Below are 27,995 nucleotides of genomic sequence, written 5' to 3'. Positions count from 1 at the left end.
TTAATAAAAAATAATAAAAAAATAATACCAGTCACACAAAAAGTGCGACTGGACCTAGGTAGAGTCGCACTTTTTGTGCGACTGGTATTAATTTTTTTTTTTGAACTTCGAATTATAAAATTTCTTTTGTTTAATTAATTTTTTTTAAATTATTGTTATTTAATAAATGTTGTAATAATTTATTTTATTTTAATATATTATTATATTATGATAATGTTATTATGATAATTAGTTTAGAATTTAAATAATTTATTTAAATGTTTGATTATTTTTTTGAAAAATTAATTCTTTTTATTTATTATAATTATTTTTTAAGTTATTATTATTTATTAAATACTATAGTAAATTATTTTATTTACTCATATATTTATATATTTTTTTGTGTTTACTTAAATATTTATTTATGTTATTTTAATTTATTATATTTTATATATGTATTTTATTTATTTAAATTTTTTTATTTCATATTTTTTTATTGATATTGTTAATATATTGAAATTTGAATTATTAAACTAATTGATATTGTTAATATATTAAATAGTTTAATCTTTTAGTTATTATGAATAAATTTATATTTGCAGGACTTTGAAAACTTAGGGGATAATGTAGATTATTCTGATAGATTTCTTACCGATAGAGAATTTGATTCTGTAGATGATTTACATGCTTGGGCTGATGAGATAGCACTAAGAATTGGTTTTCAATTTACACTTGCTTCATATAAACAAAAGGAAGGACGTTCTAGAGTGAGTTTGTAATTAAGATGTCATCGCTACGGTAATATAAGGGGTGATTTGCATAACTTAAACAATGCTGCCCGACCTGGTTCCAAAAGTAGGGCTTGTGAGTGTAAATTTATGATTATAGGAAGTAGTCGTAAACCAGGGGAAAGACCTTGGACGGTAAGAGTGTTTCCTGGTGAAAAAGAAAGACATAACCACCGGTTCTTGATGTACAGAGATGGTCAAATAAGAGTAAATAGGATGACTGTCGATATTAGGCAGCACATACGAGATCTCAGTGCAATTGGCATGCAACCAGCGTTTATAATGACATCAATTAGAAGGAATTTTCCTGGTTTTTTTGCTAGTATAAATCAAATTTATAATGTAAGACAATCAATAAGGAGAGAAGAGATGGATGGTAGGACTCCTCTTCAACACTGTCTATATATGGCCACAGAGCATAATTATGTAGTCTAGACAGACTTGGATAGTGAGGGGCAGTTGAGTAGATTATTGATTGCGAATCCAACATCTATGTAGATGATACGTTCGTGGCCCCATGTTGTGTTGATAGACACAACTTACAAAACTAATAAGCAAAAGTGGCCCCTTTGCGAAATCATTGGAATGACGCCAACCAATTACAACTTCTTAGTTGCGTTCTGTTTGATGCGAGATGAGGCAGCTGTATCTTATTCTTAGGTGTTGGAGAGGTTGAGGGATATTTACGGCAGAGTTCAGACGCCTAACGTAATCGTAACGGATCGGGATGAGGGTTTGTCTGCAGCTATTCTTGTTGTCTTTCCAGTAAACAGGTTGTAATGATTAATTATTGTCGATCTATATACTATATATATATCTCAATTAATTTTAACTTTCTGTTTAATGCAGATATATGACATTTATTATGCGTATGGCATATTGGCAACGACGTGGAGAACATGACCGACAAATTGTGCAGCGGCAAGAGAAATCAACAGGGGCAGATATTCAGGCAAACAAAATGGAACCCCTTGGTTAACAGTCTGAAGATCCCTGAATTTGAAAACAGGTGGGAAGGGATTGTGTCTACTTGGTCGACTAGGAACAGGAGGGTCGTGCGATATTTGGCTGGAACATGGATTCCTCATAAAGAGAAATTTGTGCATGCGTGGACGAATAAATGTTTTCACTTGGGTAACCAGACTACCAGTAGAGTTGAAAGCCAACACTCTTCCTTCAAGGACGTCACAGCTTAATTTTTTGAGACCGTTGTATCATCATGTTTCCATATTTGCCTTGGAACAATTGATGATGGAGCACAACCGGATGTTAAACTTGGGGAGTTATGTTTTTGACAAATGCGGTTGTGTCATTCAAAGAACCCACAGATTACCCTGCGCGTATTACTGTTACTTGTCAATCAGGTCTCATGGTGCTTTGTACTTGGACGATATACATCCATTTTGGAAAACGTTAAAGTACTTAGAGGCAGAAGAAGACGCCAACGAAGAATTACGGCATGCAAACGCCGATGATAAAGAGTACTTTCAATCGTTGGTGGATGAAGTTTTTAAAAGCTGACCCCGTAGTTGTACGACGCATGTCTCAGGTACTTGAACATGAACTACACCCTGATGATACCGATATACCTGAGCCACAAGCAAGTCCACCGAGGAAGGGAAGACCAACGACAAGCAGAACCCTCAGGAGAAATAAAAGTGCGTTTGAGTACAGTAGATCGTCCTCAAGGGGTTGCGGATCCAGATCTTCATCACGCGGGAGATCTAGTGGTAGATCTAGCAACCGAATAAACCAATCGTCAGTTGGAATTAACTTTTGTTTCAACTTATCTGGTACCCGTATTTCCTTTCCTATAATCATATATGTTTTAGATCAATTGATTGATATTAATATACTGTTAGTTTTTCAGATGGTTCAGCAGGTCGTGATTTTTCACTTTTTTCGTGGCCAAATCACATTCCGTATATTCTTCCGCCGTACCTGTTTGATTGGATTGATGTTATAGGTGACGGTAACTGTGGATTTAGAGCTATTGCCATCACAGAGTTAAGGGGCGAGGAGGCATGGCCTCTTTTATGACATGCAATGAGTTTGGAAATGGAAATGCATAGAGATCAATATGCACGCGTATATCTATCAGCAGGTTTGGTGGAGGATGCTATATACAGAATTGGTGCGCATAGCAAAGGACCTGCCCCGTATAGTCATTGGATGGAAATGATAACATTTTATTCTGCAGCAACGTTTCTCAACATTGCAATTGTGTATTATGGCTCTGCCGATGGTAATCCAATGTATAATTGTTTAGTTCTTCCGTTAAGGAGAACAGGGGGAATGCATAGTGTTAATAAACTTGTACATATTCTTTGGGTGAACGGGAATCATTATGTTCAGCTTTTAATGAACGATGATTCATCTCCACTGCCGCAAGTCCAGCAAAATTCGAGAGCAGTAGCAAACAATTCATGTAGAGATTTAGAGAGACAGTATCGCAACAGGATATCACTTTGGAATAGATTGTGCGGCGTACAACGACCACAACAAAATAACACCGCCAAAGATGCAGTTAATTTAGATACTCTATAGTACAATGTTGTGTAGTTATTGTGTTGATTGTGTTATTATACTGATTGTACTTAGTGTTTTCATTTTATTAATTGTATTCATTGTAGTAATTGTTTTTACAGTATTCATTCCATAATTATGTTAGTGAATAAATATGTTAGTCAATAAATATGTTAGTGAATCAAACGTAACACGTAATAATACAAATTCTTCATCAATACAAACATAAATGTCTGGGTTGTGCTCTCTAAACGCTTGCCATTCGGCAAACAAATCTCTAAGTTCATCCAAATACATATCAACAACCTGTCTTTCCCGGAGCGTCATATCAACAACAGCTGGCATCCTGAGCAATGGTGCGAGTCGAGTTGGAAATTCAGCTGCAAACTGTACAAACAAAACAATTATATTATCAAAAAATTAGACAACAATTTTGGTAATGACACATAAAAATGAAATAGATAAACAAAAACACTAACGTATTCAACTCTGTTATCCGCTGCACCAAACGCAGCAGTAGGTCCTTCACCGGGGATGAGAAATGTGTGGGAAGACACTCTAAACCAGTCGATATACTCAGGGACAACCTTGATGGAACCGATGCTCGACGCAGTGTCTAATCACCAACGCGGGCACAATAGGGGAACCTACTCCACATCTCTGTGTACATAGACATAGAAGCGAATGTCACTGAATAGGAACCCTGTGCTGGTCGCAGAGCTTGGGTAGGTCTCAACGGAGGGGGGGAATAGCTTATGCAAAACCAAGCTGTCTGACTGTCCTCTCAAGCAAATACACCTCCACGATATCAAAACAGGTGATACCCCTGATATAGGCGGTGCATGGGTGCTCGTTCAATAAAGCCTTAGGAGAAGTCATGTACGGAGTCCATTCCACTTGCTTACAAAGAAAATTAACATAAACAACATAATATAAAATTAAAATAATTAGTATAACGATGTGTGAGGTCATGTACAAAATCTGTGTTCTGTCATGGAGTCCAGTATACTCCTACAGTCTCTCAGTCTGCTCAGCTCACGGATTGGCTTCTGCGGGGACCACATCTCCGCCTTAGTCTTATTAGGCATATCAACTTGACGAGGATGGGGGGCAGAAGGATGAGAAGTACTCGTAAATCCATGTCTGCAACAGTGTCAGACAACCAGCAATAGTCTTGCACCCAGTCCTTGTCGCCATACCCAGTTGGTGATACATGTTAGCCAGCGTCACTGCACCCCAAGCAATCTCATCCTGATCAGCAGTCACAGCAAGTATAGGGTGAGGTCGCATCCCGACTCTAGTCTTATCCACCAGTGCGTGGAACCCACTATAGCCATGTAATACGCAGTAGCCTGAGTCTCCAGAGACTGAGAACGGTGGCATAGCTGCAACATTTCACCAACTTTAATGCTTCCGCTGGTGAAGTACCCCTTCCTACGCAGCTCCGAAATTGGCTCCCCAAACAGACCAGCCAGACCAAGCTTCCAGTCACCACCAGCAGGTTCAGCGGGAAGTGAACCGTCAATGCCAACTCCTAAAATGCGTTGCACGTCGTGCAACATTATGGTCATCTCCCCCCATGGCATGTGGAAGGTGTTGGTATCAGGCTGCCACCTCTCCACAAATGCCGTAATAAGAGCACTATCAATATATTGGTGCATTATATACGGCAAACGACCTAGAGGAGTGACAGGTAACACCCCGTACAGCTCATCAGACATGTCCTGTAGTCTGATGATTGCATCCAACGTCCTCTTCCTAGGACGACATTCCAAAATCGGAGGCGTGCGCTCCGATCCCTCAAATATAACCTTTGCTACGTGCCCACTATAGCTGGGTATTAAAGTGGTGTCAACAGTGTAACACCCCTGAATTTTCAACCCCTTAACGAAACCAAACCGTAAAGGAAGGGCCCCCGGGCTGGGGTGATGTGATCAAGCAGTCCATGTCCGCGGACTGTGAGCGCCTCCTCCCCCGTGGAGCCGCATCCTCAACCTGGCTGACTTCTGCGTGATCAGAAGTGCTAGCCGTGCTATGCCCTCTAATCCTAAACTGATCGGCATGCTCTCTGATGAGCGTCAAATCAACAGTATGACCGGCAGACTCATCCTGACCGACAGACTCTTCTCGACTAACAGAATCTTCGTAATCAGTATCATCGTCACCTGAGCTGACCATATTACTACGCAGGCTAGTCTAGCACTCAAAGCGACTATGCACATGGTCTAGGGTACTCGAACGTTGGGCCTGACTATGTCTGGCCGCCTGTTCCTGCCTGGCTCACCTTGTAGAACCCATAACCCCCCTCTCAGTAAATTAGGCCTAGAACTATTGCCGCTCAATAACCCTCTAAAAAACGCTTTTTCTTTTCCTTGATTTCTAGCCATTTTCTACAATTTTCATATTTTAATAAACTATTAATAAAAAATTAAAAGCATAAAAAAATACATTAAGTTATATTCATTTTAATTACACTTACAATATTAATTTAATAAACATTTAAGAAAATTTAATAAACACTTACAATCATATAAATTATTAACAACTCAAATAATTCACACATATAAAAACAAATAAACAAATATTATATTAATAAATAATTAAACAACTAAAATTTAATTAACAACTAAAATAAAATTTTATTAACAATTATTATATTAAAAATTAATTAACAACTAAATTTTAATTAATATATTATTATTATATTAAAAAATAATTAAACATTTAAATAAATTATTTAAATCCAAAACTAATTATTATAATAACATTATCATAATATAATAATATATTAAAATAAAATAATTTATTACAACATTTTTTAAATAACAATAACTTAAAAAATAAATTAATTAAACAAAAGAAAATTTATAATTCGAAATTCAAAAAAAAAAAATTTAAATACCAGTTGCACAAAAAGTGCGAATGTACCTAGGTACAGTCGCACTTTTTGTGCGACTCAACCTAGGTACAGTTGTAGTTTTTGTGCGAATGTATTATTATTATTATTATTATTATTATTTTAAATTATTAATAAAAAATTTAAAATTAATTAACAACTAAATTTTATTAATATATTATTATTATATTAAAAAATAATTAAACATTTAAATAAATTTTTTAAATTCAACACTAATTATTTTAATAACATTATCATAATATATAATATGTTAAAATAAAATAATTTATTACAACATTTATTAAATAACAATAACTTAATAAATAAATTAATTAAACAAAATAAATTTTATAATTCGAAATTCAAAAAATAAAAATTTAAATACCAGTGCACTTTTTGTGCGACTGGTATAATTTTTTTTTTAATTTTTTTTATTTTCGAATTTCATTAAAATAAAAATTACCTCGAGGTTTTGTTAATGACTTCGATTCCAAAACTTTAGCTCCGATTAATTTTATGTGTAGATTTTGCGTTTTTGGAAGTGATAAGAGTGTTATTGAGTGAAATTTGTAATTTCTAAAGTAAAATGGAAAGGATGGCGAAAAATAAGAATTGGGACTTACAATACTAAAGTAAAATTGAATCTGACCTCAAAATCTGAATCACCAGGCAAAAGCAGCCAAAAGACAAGCATCCAAGAAGAAAAATGAAAAAATTGTGCTTCAAGGAGGCCCCTACGAAGGCGAATAATAATAATACCAAAAAAAGCAGTTGATTTGTTTACCAAAACCAAAATTAAAAGTCAATATCATCAGTGTAACTGATATTACCTCCCCATGTTCTGCATTCTGCATTCTATTTGGCGGCCACGATCAGAAACTGTGTATTGATTTCCCTGTAATGAAACAGTAGTATCAATGGGGCGAGAAGGTTACGTTGTTCCAGTCGACCCTAATTTGGGCGTTGTTCTAAAGAAGAAAACTGCGTTAAGCTCACGCAGTTGGATATTGCTTGATTCAACTGGTCAGGGTACAAATCTTGATCTCGATAAGTATGCTATTATGGATCGTGTTCAAATTCATGCTCGTGATCTTCGTATTCTAGATCCTCTTCTCTCTTACCCTTCTACTATTCTGGGTCGTGAGAAAGCAATTGTTTTAAATTTGGAGGTTTTTTCCCCTTTTTTTTTTTTTTTTTTTTTTCTCACTTTTAATTTTCATTTTTGCCTCTATTTTTTGGTTTTTGCTAATGAACTTTTGTATTTTTTTTTGTGTTGGGTGATTAGCATATCAAGACAATCATCACAGCTGATGAGGTATTTATCTGAATTTGACTATTTTTCAATGTTGTTTTTAGTTCTCTGTTTACTGGTTTGCTTTGATTTCTGTAAAAGGATGTATTAGTCAGTTGGACGAGTTTGATTTTCACGCTGTAATGGTTCAGTCAACTTTGTTTTATAAAAATGAAAAATAATTCATTGCAAATCTCTGGATTGAATGGTTGACTTGTACTACTATTTATGTCTGTCATATTTGAATAATTCCTGTTCTGTGATGGGTTTTAAGGTACATTCCTTATGTTTAGAGAAATAATTCTAGGCTTGGTTTTACACTTGCTAGCTTTAAGTTTGTATAAAAGGTGATCATTTCCTAAAGACACCTTTAAAAATGTTTTATATGACTAAATTGATATAAGTTGGTGTCGCATATTATTTTATACATTTAACAAGACTAAGATATTCGTTATTTATTTTTCTGAAAGACTGAGGCTTGGTGAGTTGATGTTTATAAGAATGTTGGTTGTTTTTAAATACAATAGGTTTTGCTTCGAGACCCTTCGGAAGAAAATGTAATTCCTGTTGTTCAAGAACTTCAGAGGCGATTATGTCCTGCAAGTTCTGCACTTAGAGTTCAAAGTGATGGGAAGGAGTTGGGAGGACATGATGTGGAAGCTACAGAAGAAGATGGTGAGCTACTTGCACAGCAAATTTTCAATTTCATGTGGAGCCTGACATATGCTTTTATGATAACATATAACAACATTTTTGGTTATTGTGTATTGGTTTTTATAGCAATGTCATTCTTGATAGAGCCAAAGATCTATATTTCTTTTATTTAACACTATATTGGACTTATGTAAAATGGCTCGATGAAGGGTAATAGTAAATCAGTCTTGGAGAGAGTCTTGTAAGTGAGTCTTTGTCCAAGATTATTAATGGTGAAGTAAATGAAAATGTTGAGTCTTGAATTAAATCTTGAAAAATAAGACTCACTTCAAGACTTTTGAGATGGGACAATGTGATGTTTATTTCCTTGTTTCCTTGAAAAATAAAGAAAAAGTATAAAATAGAGTTTAAAGTAAGTTTGGGAATATAGTGTAATACTAGAAAGAGTCTTGTATGAGCCTGAATAAAAAAAAATGGATAAAAGTTGGTGGAAATATGATATGGTAGAGTCTTAAGTTTGAGGTTTGAGTATACGGATATTTACACCGTAAGTTATTTATGCGTCCTTATAATGTGATGTTTTAGAGGATATTTGCAACCATGGATCAATTAAAAACAACCTCTTTGTTATTTACAAGGGTAAGGCTGTAGAAATTACCTTCCAAAACCACCTAAGAAGTAGCCACTTAGCATTGAGGTAGCAGGTGATGGATATGGTGGCTTAATTGTTTTCTTTTTAAATTTTTTTATTTTTTTTATTTTTACTATTTTGTTTCTTCTTCATATGTCAACTCTTTTGTATCACTTCTCTTTAGTTTATCTCTATTAATTTTGTAGAATCTCCCTTTGAATTCCGTGCCCTTGAGGTGGCTTTGGACTCAATCTGTAGCTTTCTTGCTGCACGTACTACTGAACTAGAAGCGGCCGCTTATCCTGCCTTGGATGAGCTCACTTCCAAGGTTAGTGTACCTTGATAGTCCTTTTTGACTATTTTTAGTTCTCTTGTTCTTCAAATGCCTTCAACCAAGTGAGCTTAATATTATGCACAATTTTTTTTTTCATTTGTGCCATTTGTGGGCATGGAAAGTGCCTTAAAAATCTGGAGGCACATTACCACAATTTGATACTCTTTCCATTTTTGTTTTCGGTATTTTGACTTTTATGTCTGGACTTTAACAACTTCGACCAACATTATTTAAAAACAATTATAAAATAGGAAAAATCACCGTGAATAATACAACCTTTCGTTATTTTCCATATAATAATACCAAATTTTGATTAACCATGAATAACACTAACTTAAGGAGTTGTTTTCCTAGAATAATACCAACTTTAGTTTATTAACTAATTTACCATTTTTTTTGTCATCTAATCTCCTATAGTTTAATTTTTAACACGTTAGGGATATTCTAAGGAAACACCCCCTCGGTTGGTATTATTCATGGTTAATCAAAAGTTGGTATTATTGTAGGGAAATAAGTAAAAGGTTGTATTATTCCTGGTAATTTTTTCTATAAAATAAGTGATAAAAGTATAATTGAAAAATTTGCATAAAACTATTTTTTTCATATAAGTACATTTTATTAGTATACATTGATTTGTACATTTAAAATAAGGAGTGATCAAAATCATTAAATTCAAATTATCAAAAGCGTAAAATTATCAAAAATATCGTGGTCATAAAAGTCTTAATAAAAAAGACTAGAAAATCAATTTAAAATTTTGTATAAAAATGCATTTTCGTAATGTTAAATTTTATATATACTTATTTTCCTACATTTAGAATAGATTTAGGATATGTGAGAGTTTTTAAAATTTGTCTATAAAAGTCAAAATTCCAACAACAGCAAAAGAAAGGAAGGAGTTAATATTGATTATAGCTATTGAGATTAGGGCACTAAAAGTCAAAGCTAATAGTAAAAATTAACATTTAAGCATACAAAATGAGTTTATCAGGTGTTGAGCAAATGATCTTAGATTTTTATTTTGAAAACCCTAACCAACTGATGTACTTGGCAGCAATGATAGATTGGGTATAATTTGCATGATGAGGCCTTTTATTGTTTAGGGCCAGACCATTGTCAACCTTATTAATGCATGCTCCTGAATTTAGGGTTTAAGAATATGTGGATGTACTTTATATGACATTGATTTATTTTTTTTGCATTCCATTTATGTCACGTGGCCACGTGGGATAAACTTCCTTATTTATTTCTCTTATTCAATGTTGATGTCCCTCTACTAGCATAAAATTGTACTATATAGCCTTATACTTTTTTGGATTGTCATGTTCCTGTTGTGAGATATTTTGTTCATTATATTTACTATTGTTTTAATTAAATTATTAAGTTTTCTTTAGATTTTGATATTTAGTTGATGTTTTTGACTCATAAGCTTCGTTTAAGATAAAATGAAGTATGCACACGTTAGATTGTCTACATTGTTCTTGAACATAAGTAGATCATATGAATAATATGGTTAGGTTTCTATCATTAAGGAACATCATATAAGGAATTGCTTTCATCCAGAAGCAATACCTTTTGAAAATGTAGTGCTCTTTGATCACCTTAAATGAGTTATTTTCTCATGTTATATGTCACAATGACTAAGTGTAAAAAATTCTATGCTATTTGTTTCCGCATTTTTATGGTTTTCATGTTCTAATTATGCATGCTCTCTATCTTCCTCGATTTTTTAGTACTATTGTTGAAGCTACATTGTTCTTGTAGTTTCTCATAAAAAAAAGTCACTTCATGTGAGTTAATTGTGCAATTTTTTGTTGGCCGTGGCTATAAGGTAGTCTATGTAGCTAGTGTTATTTATTCTAATGTCATTGATGTATGATGCTTTTGGTGCCTATTCTCGAATTCTCATTAGGTTTATCTTTAATTTGCCAAAAATTTATTGATGATTATTAATCTAGGTATGGCATTTTAGGTGTTATTTATGCATTGTTTACATTTTAGTTCTCCGACATTGTTGTTGTATTGTTTACTTTCTTGACATGTTTGTAGTTTGTGATTTTGTGTGCAGATTAGTAGTAGAAACTTAGACAGAGTAAGAAAACTGAAGAGTGCAATGACGAGGTTGACTGCTCGTGTTCAGAAGGTACTACTTTTCTTTGTTTGAGACAACTTTTTAGAAAACTTATCTCCGAGTATATTGAGTAGTCCTCACCTTTTTTTCATGTACAGAAATGGGGATGGACTGTTAAGAGTGTTTGCAACTAGATATCATTTTATGTGCTTAGAGATTGTTCATCGACACTTGAATTATAGTTCACTCTAACTGAATGTTTTCCAGGCTCATACAAGCAAGATAATCAGATAAAAACTTGTAAAATGACTACAATTTTGGCCCTTTGAGTGTAACACAACTTTACTGTTAAATTTATTATTTAGCCATTTGTTTGATGAACAACCAACAACAATAACAATGTTAAAGCCTTAATTCCATCATATAGCGTTTGCTATGTGATCCAAAACAATCAACATGAAAGACCATGCTTTATCAAATACTTCACAACTAAGAAAATAGATCCAATGATCATCATATTTTCCTAGTTGTTTTTGGAAATCTATTTGAGAGTGTAACAATGATAATCCTGATATCTTTTCTTATATGTTCTTGGAAAGCAATTTGAGAGTGTTACTATGAACTATGGAATCTAAGTTGTGAAAAGACAAGCAAATTATCAAGAGACAAGCAACGAGTCATAAAGGAATTGGCTAAAGTATTATACTCCCTCCGAACCAATTTAGTTGTCCCATTTCCTTATTTGACAAAGTCTTTTTAGTTGTCCCATTTCTATTTTTGTCAATCTTTTTTTACCTAAATATCCTTAGTTCACACAAGTAATTACGAATATATCCCCATATACCTTACTTACCCAACTACCCTTCACTACTTACCCTTTTTAATGGACCCCACACCATCCTTAATAACCGTGCCCAAGCAAATGGGACATCTAAATTGGTTCGGTGGGAGTATTTAGTTTAGTTATTATGAGCAATATTTCTATTTCATTAGTTTTATGGTGGTTTTGCTTTCGCTCTTACAAGCAGTGGGTTTTACAAAAAACATTTTTCGTCAATGTAAGAATAAGGGATTGTGGTGGACATATTTTTAATTTGTATGTCCATAAAATTCTAGTATTCGTAGAAGTGTAGTTGAGTAGGCGTCTTAGCGGTTGAAGAGTTGTATCATATGCAAAGTTGTGTCTTGCATGTTAGCATTCTAGCAATTAGCATGCAGAGTGTCATAGTTTACATTGAGTTCTAACTTAGGCGCCTTCATTGGGTCTAACCAGACTATATCGTGTCTCATTTATCTTTTGTCCTAGAGCCAAACCAAGACCTAGATCTAGACCAATAGGATCACACTTTAATGAGTGTAGGGTCTTAAAAGGTCCTTAATGGGTAATAATATGATTGTTGTTACTTTATAATTTCTACTTTTTAAAGGTCTAATCAAGTCTAAAATGAGTCTTTAGTCAAGTTTAGGTCTATAATGGTTGAAATGAATATAAAATAGGTATAAAATAAGTTTATCATAGATTATAGGTGAGTTATGGATTAATTCTAGGGTGAGTTTGCGTCTACAAAACCTTGAACCTTGACTCAATTTTTTTTCAACCAAGATTCATTGGCTCTAAAATTTGACTAGACCATATATCTATAATATCAATTTTTCCTTTTTTTTTTTTTTAAATTATGCACAATTAAAGATTTAAGGATTACAATAATTCATTGGACAGCTTGAAAAGAAGTTTAACCAGGTTTATCCCCAAAGAAAACCAAAAGCACTAAAACAAAAAAGTACAAGGTGAAAACATGGGTAAAAAGCGCACATGCACCTTATATATTTTGCTTAGCCTAGATTTAATCAATTTTTCTAGAGCCCCTCAGAGGGACAAAAGTAAATGTATCTTGTTAAAGAAGACAACCTGTTAAAAGGAAGGGAGTCAAGGAAATTAGAATTCTATACAATTAGAGGGAATGTGAGAGGGAAATAGGGTTATTGTTGGCAGTTTTGTAAAAGCACGTTTCTCCCATAGAAGATAATTTGATAATGTGATCTCTCAAAAGCGTGTTACATATTGTTTATCTCTGTGTTTTAAGTTCGATTCCATGTTCACCATCATGTTCTTCCTTTTTAGCTTATGGGAAGCCTCTTATACTGAGGTTAATAGGTTGCAAGCAGGCACATGCAATAATATTTCTGTGTTTAAAAATTGATTTTTGGAAAGATGCAGAATTATAGCTATGACACTGGAAGATGTAGGATAACATTTAAGTAATTTACATTGATCCTTAGGAAGATTCGTAATTGTTGTATGTTTTAGTAGATTATGATGCTTTCTGACAAACATTATTTGATGCGAACTAGGCTAGTTACTAGTAGTGATTAATGACAAGGATGAAATGAATTACGACTCCTTAAGTAATTTATGAAAGCCTTTTGAGTTGAGGAGTTATAAACACTTTCGTTCTCTACTCTCCAAATCGAGTTGCAATTCCTAGCAAATTATACATCAATCTTATTGCTTTGAAGGAGCTAGAATGATATTTTGTATTTCTTTGAATATAGAACAAACCTATGATTCATACTTGAATCTAGCAAATAAAACAACAAAATAAGGGTTTTGATGAATTGCTTCTTTTTTTGTTTGGGCCTCTATTGTCACTCTCATTCTTTCTTTTAGTTTTGATCATGTTTCCATTACATAAAATAGTGCTATTAAGATTTTAGATTCACCATTAAACCTAATGCTCCCAATTGTGCAAGTGCACGTGGTTAATAAAAGCGGTTGAAATTGATAAGGACAATATTAATAGACATCAACTAGAATTTAAATTGTGTTTTGAACTCTTTGAATGGGTTTGTATATTGTAAAGCTTAGTTGGATTTAACCTAAATTCGGTAAAGTTGTTGCTTGAGAGTAAATACAACTTAGAATGTTTGATCTAAATCCAGTAGAATTGTCACTAAGAATTACACAGTTTGAACCTAAATCTGGTAGCATATACAGGGCCATTCTTATTAAAATAAGGTTTGTATTTGATGATTTCAATGTCTTAGCAAGGGTAGTTTTTTATTTTGCAATGAATATCCTTACTAGGGTGACTTTCTTAAATAAGCCTCTAAATTTATCTTGGTTCATCATGTTCCTTATGTATGGGGAAGAAATCTTTGAGCCACATAATACGTTAGTACATTGCCTTCATGACTCAGTGTCTCATAATCTTGGGATTTTGTACATCCGTTCTCCCCAAACCCTGCCTAGGTGGGAGCCTAGGTATGAGCCGCTTAGAAGCATTGGTGTAATTGTGTAATAAAATTTTGTAGTCGTAGATCAAAGCAAGATGTTTGTTCATTCATTACCAAGAAAATTTATTTGAATAAAATATGCATGTTTGTATTTTTACATACATTCTTTGAGTGTAGGTGAGAGACGAGCTTGAACAACTTTTAGATGATGACGATGATATGGCCGACCTTTACTTGTCCAGAAAGTTGGCTCCTTCTTCTCCTGTAAGTGGATCAGGAGCAGCTTGGTTCCCTGGTTCTCCTACAATTGGCTCTAAAATATCAAGAGCTAGTAGAGCTAGTGTGATCACTGGTCGTGGTGACGAGAATGATGTGGAGGAACTTGAGATGTTGCTAGAGGTTATAACCATATCCTTTATGAGTTTATAGATTTAACGTACTCTAATGTGTTGTTTTCTTGCATTATTTTGTCTTCAATAATTTGATATTTCATGTGTTTCAATTTGGTGCAAAGTGTAAATTACAATCTTTATTTTCTTTGGATTTCACTTTCAGGCTTACTTCATGCAAATTGATGGGACATTGAATAAATTGACAGCGGTATGTGCTATAAAGATTTATTAGATCTTATTATGTGATTTTTTAGTTACGTTGCGTTCTTTTGCTATTCTACTTGTATCCATGTGAAAATGTTTATTTGGTATACGGAGGGACCTCAACATCGGTCTAGAGGTTAAGGGAAGAAATATAAAAAAAAAATTCAAATAATTATAAGAAATAAAGAATTTTGTTGGAAATAAGAGGATATGAGTTGAAGTGACACACAAGATAATAGTTTGTTCAAGGCATCATGCCATCATCTCTTACCTAATATCTACTTTTCTAATTATATTTCTACTTTTCTAATTATAGTTCCTAACCAAAGCTCAACCCAAGAACATTTTGCCGAGCCCTTAACGAGTGTCGTTCATTGTGAAAAAAATACGGTAACATTCAATCGCGGTAACAACACGATGATGTAGTAGTGGGCTTGATGAAATTATTGTAATTCATAACACCACATAGCTAATGAAGGAGTAAGATATCCCTTTGTATGGCTCAAAATGCAATGTGTTACACCTTTAGAATGTGGGAAATATCGATTTGATTATTTAAAAACCTTTATAAGGGGATAAATCGATGCGATGTGGCCTTAAATTTGCACTATGTTGTCAAATTTTCCTTTTGTCTTGAAAGAAATACCCTTACTAGGTAGAAACAATATCCGATTAGTATCAACAACGTTCATAGCATCAGTAGATTTGTGATAAGAAGCATCTTACATATGGAGGAAATAAGTGTGATTTAGATGTTTACATTTTTTTGGTTTTAATTGGGTATATAAGCTCTTGTAAGTTAGCTACGACTATGTTCACTTCGTAATAAATATATGAATACCAGTACCTTATATACATACTTTGATCACTGAATTAAATTTGTAAACATTAGTATTGTTCAATGAAATTCAATTTTAAATTAGTTTGCTAGCGAATAGTACCAAAGAATATGTATAAATCAATTTTAATCTTTAAAAAATATATTTGAAATCAGCAGGATAAGTATCATTAGATTCAAAAAGCGCGAGGCAAAACAAGACACAAAAGGTTATTAGAATATGAAGAATGACCAAAATTATTTTCTTCTTTTTCCTTGAACTTCATATTCAAGTGAACTTAAATTTCAAGTTTTAATTCTTTTTCATAAAGCAAGCTTAAGTTAATTACCCAGCTTAAAGAGGAGGCGAACAAGGCATAAAATGCATTGAGGCACACCTCTTGTAGTGGGATTTGAACAAGGAAGTGCACACTTTTACTATTAAAGTGTCATTCTACAAAAATCATATCACCAAAAGAAAGTTTGATCAACAATAACAATTTTTGTTTTGTAAAAATCTATTGAGGTGAATTGGATCTACTTGCATGCACTTAGAGTGTGAGTCGCATTGTTTTGATCATATTAACATTTTTTATTTTTGCAAAAAATTATTTGTGCACTAATTAGTTAAGGGGGAGAAAGGGAAAAAAAAATAAAGATATAATATAATTTAAACATGATGACAAGCTATTGATTTCAATTTCATTTATAGACTAATGCATACATTTCTCACTCCATCACAAATCATAAATTTAGACCTCCATGTATGTGTAACTATGAAACTATCTCTAAACCACCTCAATTTGCAACTGCTACAAACTTATTTATATTGGAAATTTAGAATCACATCACTATCAATATCACTTCTTCAAAAATTAACTCTAAGGTAGTCAATTTGGTTTACTTTCAAATCTACGATTTTTGTGGCAAATTTCGACAACAATGTCAATGGCTTAATCCCAAAAATTTAAACGCTTTTCAATACTGTACAACTTACACAATCGATTCCAATGATTATCCACATATATTTGTCCCCTTCGTTCGTTTCAATCTACTATCATATGCTCCAACAAATTTCAAATTTTTATCTATTTTTCAATTATGTTATTCATGTCATTGGTCTACCTCTTTCTTATCTAAAGGCTTAATTAAGAACATCATTCTATTAGGTAGAGCTCTATAAGGTTGCCGTTTGAGATTTTCCAAGACTTTTATTTAATTTTGTGATCTTTTTTGGCCTCCTTTCTTATCATTTTAGTTCTTGCTCTTTTTTTATATTTTCAAGTAATTAGCTAGAATCATAGTACAAAAATACGGTAACGGTCGCGACCGTGGTAACTGAAGTGATGCAGCTATCTTAATATATATATCAGTTGAAAGCATGAAATGTCCCTTGATACAACCCAAAATGTGTTTTTTTACACCTTTAAATTGGGAATATTGATTCTTATTTTTGGAAAACTTTAACAACACGGCTGATACAATGCGATGCGACTTTCTTTTTGCAATATGGCGGGATGAAGTGTGATGATGATGCATGTGTATCCTTCGTGTTTGGAGTCGAGGTTCGATGGTGATCAACTGATTGTGTGGTTGCCTATATGGTGAGGTATGGTTTATGAAGGTGGTGCATAGGATGCAGTGAGCTCCATAGATGGTAGTCAATGTTAGACAAAGGTTCCATGGTGAAAGAGGATTATAGCATTTTTTGAACTCATTGGATGATGGGCTTATAGTAGAGTGTATAGGAATTTAATGGAGTTTTAAAAGAAGATACATGGAAAGGGAAGTAAACCATTAATAGTACACTACCTAAGGGTGACCTTGATTTTTATTGTTTGCCTTTCTTAGTACCCCCACAACAAATGCCCCCTTAATATTTATGACTTATTTAGGAAACTATTGTAGATGTTCATATCATTGTCATGGAAAATGGTGCAACGTTGGTGCATTAGGAGTCTAAACTGCAATAGCTTTTTTCCATTTTTGTTCCTTGAGGTTAGGAAAGAAACAAGAATAATTCCGTAGTTGGTTAGTTGAATCATGTCCTTGTTGGTTGGTCATTCTGGTAATGAATATTGTCTTGATATATGCATAATATGCAGTTCATCTAAAGGAATGTTTTATGACCAATAGTTGACGTTTTTCAATTTGAGCTTGCAGCTTCGTGAATATATAGATGACACTGAGGATTACATCAACATTCAGGTAATTTTGTCCATTGAAACCAATTTAGTCTAAACATTACCTTTTTTTGATTTATGAATATCTTTTTTTCGTACTGAATCTTGATATTAACCGTGCAGCTTGACAATCATCGAAACCAGTTGATTCAGGTGTGCTCCCTTCACCCAGTTCCACTTCTAACACACACAAAAAATCTTCCTTAAAGATTCTATTAAAATTTCCTCTTAATGATATACACTATAATAGGGGAAATAGTTGTATTTAACAGAGGGGAATGTCTACTATATTTTGTTTTTGGTGCCACCTGTATGATGTCATTCTATAGTCTTTATCTTCAAGTCTGTTTTATGATAACTCGATAGTCTTTGATGTTTTCCCTTGATTTTCAGATCTTCCCATCCAATCTTCTATGATTCAAATTTGTAATTAATTTAGAGTGGTGCAAATAATTTTTACTTCGAGATACCTAGTCATAGTTGATAATTCTACAAATTTACAACATGAACATGGGGACATAGCCACTAATATTCAGTATTTTAAACTCTTTCTACTATTACCAATTTGCCTTTTAAGTTCATACCACATACTTTTTTTTTGAATAATACCTAATTCATTAATTAAGAGTCATACGACATCTACATTAGAGATAAAAATTAGTAAGTACATAACAATTTTAACCAAATATAATTCACAATTAACAAAACTACGGTCGTTGTATATGAGATCTGACAAATCTGAATTTCCTCTTCCTCATCGTTGTTTGACACAGCTCTTTATGATGGGGTCTTTCGATCTGTTGTAGTCTTGAGATAGAATTGAATTTGATGTAGTTGATGGTGATTACAATTTTAGTGTCTGCTGCATTATCGCATTAATCTCAACCAACAAATCAATTAGAAACCAAATTTTATGACTCCAAACTCTCACAAGGAGAGAGAGATCAAAACCCAATATTTGGGTAGAAACCCAATATTTGGGTAGAATCAATCCAATGAATGGGTAGAACAACTCTCCTGAAGAGAGAAGACAAATATTTATTCTAATCATATTCAAAAAGCTTAAAACGCACAAATTAGGGGCTTACCATCAACCAAAAGGTTGATGATAGTCCCAAACCAACTATGGAGATTAGAGTTTTTTTTAGAGATAGAAGAGAGAAAAGGAGAGGAAGGCGACTAGGGTTTTAGACTTGCTATTACTTAGAAGTATTAGTTCATACCACATACTTTGTTATTGATCAAGTGTTTGATTTACTTTTTTTTTACTAGATGTATCTTAAACATGGATGTGCATGTGAGCTCTGTGGGTGAAAGTGTGTGCATAGCATACATGTGCGTTTTATGTAAACAAGAATACCACAATCAATGTTACTTCTCTTTTAAGGATCACACTGCCAAATCTTTCCCTCTCGGTGATTATTAGGTCAATCTTTCAATTTGAATTGTGATGTTTCTGTGGAGCGGAGCTGGAGAGAAGATTAACTAATCTATAGTCTAGGATTTTGTGCTTAATTTCGGTGGAATCAATTAGTAAAAACTTTGTTTAGTAGATGGAAAAACATTGAAACAAGTTTAAAAATTTGATTCTAAAAACTGGTTTCTAGAGTTTGGAAAACTAAGATTAGTTCTTACGTTAAGTTTGTGGTGCAGTTGAACCTATAAGGATTCACTTCCTCTTACATATTTAGGTTCTTATTGTAGTCCAATACTCCAACGAATTGAGTCTCTTATCTCTCTTTACTAGCTCTTTCATCTATGTTATTTCACGTTATGAACAAGCTTTCAAGTTGAAAAGTGTGAATTATCGATACATATATCTGCATAATTTCAGATCCATCGACCCAATTTTCAAGCAATTAAAAGATTAAATCAACTACCTTAGGAATTATTCTAAATTGACAAAAACTAAAATAACATCACATTAAATTGAAATATAAGAATGATTTTTAAGAGCACTTGGGCCTTCAAGAAAACCCTTAGACTATCTTGAACCCAATGCCAGCCTTTGCTTAGTAAACCCTATGTAAATTTCAGCTTTTGTTTGTCTCTAATAAAATATTTCTTATTTGGCATACTCTTTATTCTTTTATTCGATTCCAATTCCACTTTTACTCCCACCAACTCCCATTATTATCTCACCACCTCTTATTTATTAATTTTCTTTATTTTCACTCTTTGATTCATTGTATCAAATTGTATCATCGTTGTCTCATCCTCCTTGATAATTGTAGCAACAACTACAAATACACAAAAAGGGACGTAAGGAGTAATGCATGCAACTATGTAAGACCATGCGATTCCTCTAATCCAAGCTAAAAAATGGGTTAGAAATCATTGAATCCCAACTGTGCTTATTAAGACTTCTTATTCCATTTCCATTTTCAACCAATGATGGTTGTTATGAATACCTACTATTATAGTTTGGTAATGTTCGTCTAACCCTTGTCCTCACCACTTGTTTTCTAACTCTATAAGTTCCTTTGCATTTTCCCCTCAATCAAATTAGATCATGGGCAATGTCAAGAGAAATGGGTGGGCTAAATTTTTCAATAAGGTCAAAGGAGTAAACTCAAGGGATGCTAAAGGAGACTAGGGGGTACCATTTGGACATGGCACGTGTACTTGCCAAGTCTGAGCATCAAAATTGCCTTTTCCTGTAAATCTTGAATTAACATAAGCCTTATCTTATTGGTGTATTGATGTCATGAATAATAGTTATACTACCTCTGTTTTTTTTAATAACACTTCTCCTGTCTATGAGAGAGCTTTTTGAGGCAAGTACAGTTGTTTAAAAATGAAGTATAGTATTGTAATAAAAGTGTTCCTTGTTAATAGCTTATAACTTGGTTTCTACTTGAAAAATGTACTTATATACATTCTCCTTATCAAGTTTCTTCTCATTTGTGTCTTTAAGTGCACCTTATCCCCAAATTGATCGAAACCAACGAGGCCTCTCCACCCTCACATTGATGCTGAATGTTGAATTTTTGATGATAGCCAATGGTTTCCTTCCTAATTTTCCACTTTATTAATTTTTTCGTTTATTGTAGCTGGTATGATATAAGCTTCTTGAGATTGGTTGTGACTTTGCTGAAGTGATACTTCATTTAGTTTTCTTCGTTGTTCCTTTGTATTCTCTTTCATTTTTATTGACTTACGTATGAGATGGTATTGGCATATCAAAGAAACAATTTGGATTTATGGCAGGGAGATTTATAATGGAAGCAATTCATCTTTTAGAGAAATGGAGTGTTATAGGGTTTAAAAAAGAGACTTGCACATAAATTTATTGAATTGGAAAAAGCATATAATAAGGTACTAAGAAAAGTATTTTGATGGGCAAAGGAAAAAAAGGGTATTTCCAAGAAATACATAAATATAGTGCAAGATATGTATCAAGAAATAAAGATGAATGTTAGGACATGTAGAGGGGCAACAAAGGATTTTCCAATCGCAATTGACCTATGTAAAGGCTTAGCCTATGCCCCATTCTCTTTGTAGTGGTCGCCGATCCTGGATGAGATAAATAGATCGATACAAGAAGATATGTCTTGATGCATTTTGTTTATTATGGCATTGTTTTAGTAGATGAGAATAGGCATGGGGTAAATGTTGAGTTAAAACGATGGAGACAAGAGTTGAGTTATGAGGGTTGTCGAAGTAAGGAAAAAGCACATGAAGTGTAACTTTTAACAAAAACAAATAACGAGAGGCACTATAGTTAGAAGAGAAATATATCGCTCCAAGTGGTTCTTCAAATACCTCGAGCCCATATTTTAGAGTTGTGGGGACATCTAGCAAGATGTGAATCATTGAGTGAATTGTGGGTGACAAAAATGGAGAATGACTACTGGGATATTATATGATCGAGATATGCCCCTAAAGCTAAAAGGAAAGTTTTGTTGAACGACCATTAGACCATCGCTACTATATCGATCAAATGTTGGGGCTTTTAGAAAAGATCATAGTATAATAGATAGAAGTAGCGAAAATGTGAATGTTTCGATGGATAAGTGGACATACCTTGAGGGGTGGAATTCAAAATAAAAGAAATGTTTTAGAAGTTGTAAATATAGAAGAAACGGTGAAAGAGAATCGTTTATGATGGTTTGACATATGCAAAGACTGGGTATTCGCAAACCCATAAGGAAAATAGAAAGTTGGAGATCAGGAGATTTAGAAAGAGGGCGAAGAAGAATGAAGATGCCTTGGAGGGTATGAGTGGAAACGAATGTGAAAAATCTAGACATACAGATTGAGATGGTAGAATATGTAATGAATGAAGAAGAAGAATCCATGTGCATGACCACTGGAACTGATATACTTTTTCTTGTAGACGACCCCATTTTTTTGGGACTAAAGCTTTGGCATTCTTGTTGTTGTGTATACATGGACTTACGTTGACGTTGTATGTTTGAGAACAATCTTGCCATGATTTTATTTAAAGCCTTGTGAGATGCAATACTTTTTTTTAGTATAGAATGGACTGCGGGAAGGGGAGCAGCAAGAACTCTCTTGAATGTTGGAGAAGGGGAAGTTGATAATATCTTTTGGACTCTCATAAGGATTAGGAGTTGACTATGTCTTGGTCATTCTGGGGTTCTTTGAGGATACTTGATATTCTTGCTTGTATATAGGATGTTTTATTACTCGTGCGTACACAATGTGTAGCTTATTCTCGGATTTGGAAAGATGTTGAAGTGATAGAAAGCTGTATTAGCTATAACTCGCAAATGACCTCATCAGATCCATTCATCATATCAAGGTATTACTACTTATTGATAATTTTTGTGTTAAGATTAGAATTTTCTTGAATGTGTATAAGGGTTAAGCATCCCAAGAGTATTGGAGTCTCAAGCTGTTGAGCCATAGTTCATGCTAGGTGTATTACTAGGGCCGGCCCTATAAGGGGGCAAGAGAGGCTTGTGTCCCGGGGGCCGGGCCCATTCAAAAATTTTAGAAAAAACGACGCTTTAGTAGTTAATAGTTAATGGCCCACAATAGTATATTTAATAGTTGGTATGCTGCCCATAATTAATATTTTGCCCTTGGCCTCACAAATCTCAGGGCCGCCCTATGTATTACCATGCATTTCTAGCATAAAATTCAAGTATCTTTTTGTTATAGAGCACATGTGTTGACCCAGTGTTGAATGGTATTTTTTTTTTGAACAAGTCTTGCTATTTTTATTTTTCCGTTGTACACTGATTTTACCAAAGTCCTAAACTTGGCTTGGGGTTTAATTTTATGGCTATGATTGGGGTTTGATTGGTTTGATATTAAAAATATAATTGATGCTATTTGTCAATGACAATCTCTCACGTTAATTTGTTTTAGTTCATACAGTCAATCACATATTGTTAGGTTTAAGGCTTTGGCATTGTTGTTGCTAGCATTGTTGTGTATCTATAATTTGTTTATATAGTTTTACTAGATTAGGGTTGTACTAAAAATCCTTGATGAATATGGATTGAGTACATATCTTTTCTTAGCTACTTTGTTTGAGTATCTTCTAACTTGTGTCTGGGACTTCTTACTTTAAGTTTATTCATCAAAGCATTGTGCATATTGTTAATTTGATCAAAATCCTCTCAAATGTGTATGGTCGAATGCTTGTATGCCTCAAATGCATTTCTACACTCTCTTTTGTACATGCAGTAAATGGGTGAAAGACATGGACTTAATCTCAGAAACAACTGTTAAGTGCTAGTTTTTAGTCGTTCTTGAGCCTTAAAGAACAGTCAATGCTTTCGTTATAGTCAGAAATTCGGCATAAATATGGACCGAGTATGATTTAATAATTCATAGTTGAAATGAGTCTGCATTCTCTGTGCTCCTTTGTCTTGCAAAATTGCCAAGGCTTAATAGTGCTGGTAGTCTGTGGTTATATGTTTGCTATTTGAGCTGCAACTGATTGAGGAAATGATCCTGAATGCATATGGACAGCATGTGTGATGTTGCAGTCAATTGTATCCAGTTTAGCACCTTTGCTTGTCATATAGGAAATATAGTACGGCAATTTGCAAGCAACTGGCTGACCAATATCTTGTACCAATTCCGAAACCAACAAAGTTTATCTGGTAGTCTGATTTGCGGATGCTCCAAAAATGCTATGTTGCATCGTATGAGGAAACTCTAGTAAAGATGCTTAGACCAGAGAAAATAAGCATTCACCTTTTTGTTGGACTTTCATTTCGACTTCCTGAATAAATTATAACGGGTTAGAAGAAGTTAACTGCAACCATGTTCCTTAAATGAGCCTAGTACCGGCAATGACTGCCCACCTAACATTCATTTGCACTAAAATCAACGATGTGGCAAAGTCTTATGCTTGTTTTCACCGACCAACGCTAACTGTTTACCTGTGCTTGGGATGTGCAATGGTGGCTATCTGGTAAGACTCTCCAGCATTGTCAAGACTTTCCATAGAATTGCTATTTTTTTATCTGAATATATTTTTGTTTTTCTTTGATGACGTATAGATCAACCCTGATAGTTTACTATCTTTTGATTTAATTTTTGTTCTGATACAGAGATTAACATATTGTTGTAATTATTAACCCAAAAATATACTTGGCATGCAGCTGGAGCTCTTCTTAAGTTCTGGAACTGTTTGCATATCAATATACTCTTTGGTGGCTGCAATTTTTGGAATGAATATACCTTATACATGGATGTCCGATCACAGCTACATTTTTAAATGGGTACTTGTCGTAAATTAAACATATTCAGTAAGATTCTCATTTTATCTCCCTATCTAATATAACTCATTGGAGTTTCATTCAATTGCAGGTTGTCATACTTTCAGGACTAGTTTCTGCAATATTGTTTGTAGTTATTATGTCATATGCACGATTTAAAGGTCTTGTGGGATCATGAGATTAGTTTAACTAAATTAATCTTTTCCTTCGAGATTGATTTAGAGGTCTCGATTTATACATGCATTGTTTCCGTCTCTCCTAGTCTTTGTGGATTACCGAACAGGCTTAACTTCACTGATGTCGAGCCACGCAGCCATTTCATGGCTTCTTGTACCGATATTGATACCAAAATACATTCAACAAGACACATTGTCGTTGACTGTACTTCTACATCAGAAGAACCTCTGGAGGTTCGCAGTTTGCACAGGCATTTGTAGTTTTTGTTTTGGATGTTCTCTTGTAAATTTAGGTAACCTCACATATATAATGTGATCTTGTGAATGCTACTGCCAAATTCAGACTGCCGGAATTGTATTACTCCTATGTTGTTCCTGATGTGTTAAATAAACCTCACATATTATATGCTCTTTTGAATTTACTCTTGACTTTAAACACAACAATAAAGTTGATGTGAATCTGTTGATGTGTATTTGGTCATATTGGCCCGACTTAGAAAAGTTTTAACCATAAAAGGTTTGTTGATGATTTGATCTTTTGGTTTTTATTCCAAAGATTTTTTTAATGAGCTTTTACAATTTTTTTTTATCAATACACTAGTCTTTAGCTATATAGAAAAATAGATATTCACCTAACTATAATGAAAAACAAGTGCTTACACTTTTTTGTAATTCACTATGACATTTAGATTTTTAATTTATTTATAACTATATAAAAAAGACAAAAAAATATCTTTATGTTATATCAATTAATAATAAAATACAGAAAAAAAATCGACACAACTAGAGGCAAATTGCATAATATATTTTATAGTTTTTTAAAACAAAAAATAATTTTGGACCCAGAAGAAGATTAAATACCTATTAGACCTTAGAAAATTTGAAAAAAAATAAGATTATTTAACAATTTAATTCCAAAAATAAGTTCCGTGAAAACTTATTTTCCAAAATAAGCGTCTGTACATCCAAGCCTAGCCTCGAGAAGAGTAGCTGTTAGTAACAGCGAAAGTGAAAAAAAAAAAAAAAATTAAAATCCCAAAGTCGCTGTTAGTGACAGCGACTTAAAAAAAAATTTTAAAGCTCAAAGTCGCTGTTACTAACAGCGACTTAAAAAAAAATATTATTTTTTTTTTTAAAATGTGTATTAGCATATGGTAAAGTCACTGTTTACTGTTGATAATAAAATCAATTATAAAACTTTCAATAATCAAAATGTAAATAATCAAATCTTATTTCACAATATTTTAACTGTATGTCAATACTTCAATGAAGAACTAACCATTTTCTCTCATAAAGAAGAAGAATGACCAGAAGAGGATTCTAAAGGTGCACAAGCACAACTTTTAAGATTCAAACATTGAACTTTATTAATTCCATACTTCAATCTACGGAATTCACTCATTTGTGCACCAATTTGCAATTCACCTTCCGGATTTCAGAGAATGGAAAAGGGTTTGTCATGTTTATGACAAGAGTAAAGAAGCAAGAAATTCAGAAGAAACATTTTAAAAATCGGGAAATCGGGAAGAAAAAAAAATTTGACAAATGAAATTGACAACTCAGATATAAGCTGCTTCTCAAGCAATCCAGCTGTGTCCTCGATTCCCGAACTTCTCATGTTACTAAGGAAAAAAAAAAAAATTTTTTTTTATGTCGCTCTTAGTAACAGTGACTTTGGGCTTTTAATTTTTTTTTTCTCTTTTGTTGTTATTAACAGCGACTCTTGCCGAACCTAGGCTTGGATGTACGGACGCTTATTTTGGGAAATAAGTTTTTACGGAGTTTATTTTGGAAAAAAAATTGTTAAATCGTATTACTTTTTTCAAATTTTCTAGACCTTAAGGGCTTGGGTCATGGTCCAAATTTTGCAGATCTTATGATTCTGGGTTTAATAAAAAAATTTGGATTTGACTCTAGTTGGACCTGACTAATGCCCATATCAATCTATGACGCTCAAGTGAGTAAATAGAAAGGTCAATCTCAACAGCACGATGACCTTAGCCTGGAGAAACTTATGAGGGTGTATTAATGGAGTGAGGTCTAGTAAATGTTCATTAATGTAAGAAGATAAAGCTAAAAATAAATAAAAATAATTTAGTTTGGAAAAATTTAAGGGATCATTAATATGTCACAAACTATAAGGAATAATTGTCTTATATAGAATCTTTTCCCAAAATATTGTAAATTAGGAAAATAATTCTCATTTTATGTCAAATGGAAAAATAATTTCCTATCTACCGTCCACGTAGAACTGGCAGAGAGAATTTTTTTTTTTCCTTTTTTTTGCTAGAACCGCCGCTTAAAACATCAATTTTGGTGTAATATCTAATATAAAACGCTACCTCACTTGGCGTTTTATTTAAAACAATACTTTAAAAAGAAAAATTATAATATTACTAAACCGCCATCTAAGGTGGCGGTTTTAGTTGGTACATAAAAACACCAAGATGACGGTTTACTTTAGTATAATTATTTTTGCTTCGTGTAATAATTTTGAGATTTTCGTCATCTCAAAATACAAAGTTAAATTAGTGCGTAGGTATTATTCCTTCTTCCTTTGCTTCAGTTGTTAACACTTAAGTTGCTAAGCTGTGAGGTTGTGAGATCGAAAACTGCGCCCCACATTTTTAGCATTTTCGTTGCTTTTTTTAAATTATAGAATAAAGCAAACCGCTATCTCAGATAGCGGTTCGATTAAATTACCAAATCGCCATCTAGGATGGCAGTTTGCTCTAAATATTTTTTTTTTGAAAAAACTGTCAGACGTGGACGATAGATAGAGAATTATTTTCCTAAATTACAATATTTTGAGAAAAGATTCTCTTATATACATGATCAGTTATAACTTTTTATAGGTATCAATTTGAACCTGATAAATATCAACTATGACCTTAAATTGATCAATTTAGTGATTGTGTATCGTAAAAAATTGAAATTAGGCCAATTTAACTATTGTATCATTGATTTCACAAAAAAAATCTCACACAATATAATGGATAAAAATGACAATTCAAATTGAAAATATGAGTTGTTAGATGAAATCAAATGAAAGTGTAAAGTTTGCTGAATCGCTTGTACTTGTTAGTAGGGATGTGCAAAAGTATTCAATCTGAAA

General features: G+C 33.3%; 2 protein-coding genes across 2 annotated transcripts; one reads left to right on the top strand and one right to left on the bottom strand.

The window, feature by feature from the left end:
* Window positions 1-3,470: 3,470 nt before the first annotated feature.
* LOC130796828 (uncharacterized) lies at window positions 3,471-5,726 on the bottom strand. Its single transcript, XM_057659229.1, has 2 exons — window positions 3,773-5,726; window positions 3,471-3,680 (listed from the first exon to the last, which is right to left on the bottom strand). The coding sequence occupies exon 1, from the start codon at window positions 5,012-5,014 to the stop codon at window positions 4,556-4,558; it is 459 nt and encodes a 152-aa protein (XP_057515212.1). The 5' UTR covers window positions 5,015-5,726; the 3' UTR covers window positions 3,471-3,680; window positions 3,773-4,555.
* A 994-nt stretch (window positions 5,727-6,720) lies between these two features.
* On the top strand, window positions 6,721-25,291 carry LOC130797207 (magnesium transporter MRS2-I-like). Its single transcript, XM_057659703.1, has 11 exons — window positions 6,721-7,358; window positions 7,475-7,504; window positions 8,008-8,155; window positions 8,972-9,093; window positions 11,168-11,242; window positions 14,582-14,803; window positions 14,960-15,004; window positions 17,981-18,025; window positions 18,124-18,153; window positions 24,588-24,707; window positions 24,796-25,291. The coding sequence occupies exons 1-11, from the start codon at window positions 7,107-7,109 to the stop codon at window positions 24,880-24,882; spliced, it is 1,176 nt and encodes a 391-aa protein (XP_057515686.1). The 5' UTR covers window positions 6,721-7,106; the 3' UTR covers window positions 24,883-25,291.
* The last annotated feature ends 2,704 nt before the right edge of the window (window positions 25,292-27,995 follow it).

Source organism: Amaranthus tricolor, chromosome 12 (assembly GCF_026212465.1).
Source record: "Amaranthus tricolor cultivar Red isolate AtriRed21 chromosome 12, ASM2621246v1, whole genome shotgun sequence".
NCBI lineage: Eukaryota > Viridiplantae > Streptophyta > Magnoliopsida > Caryophyllales > Amaranthaceae > Amaranthus > Amaranthus tricolor.
Note: the sequence above shows the minus strand (reverse complement) of the source record. Positions and strands in the feature narration are given on the sequence as shown.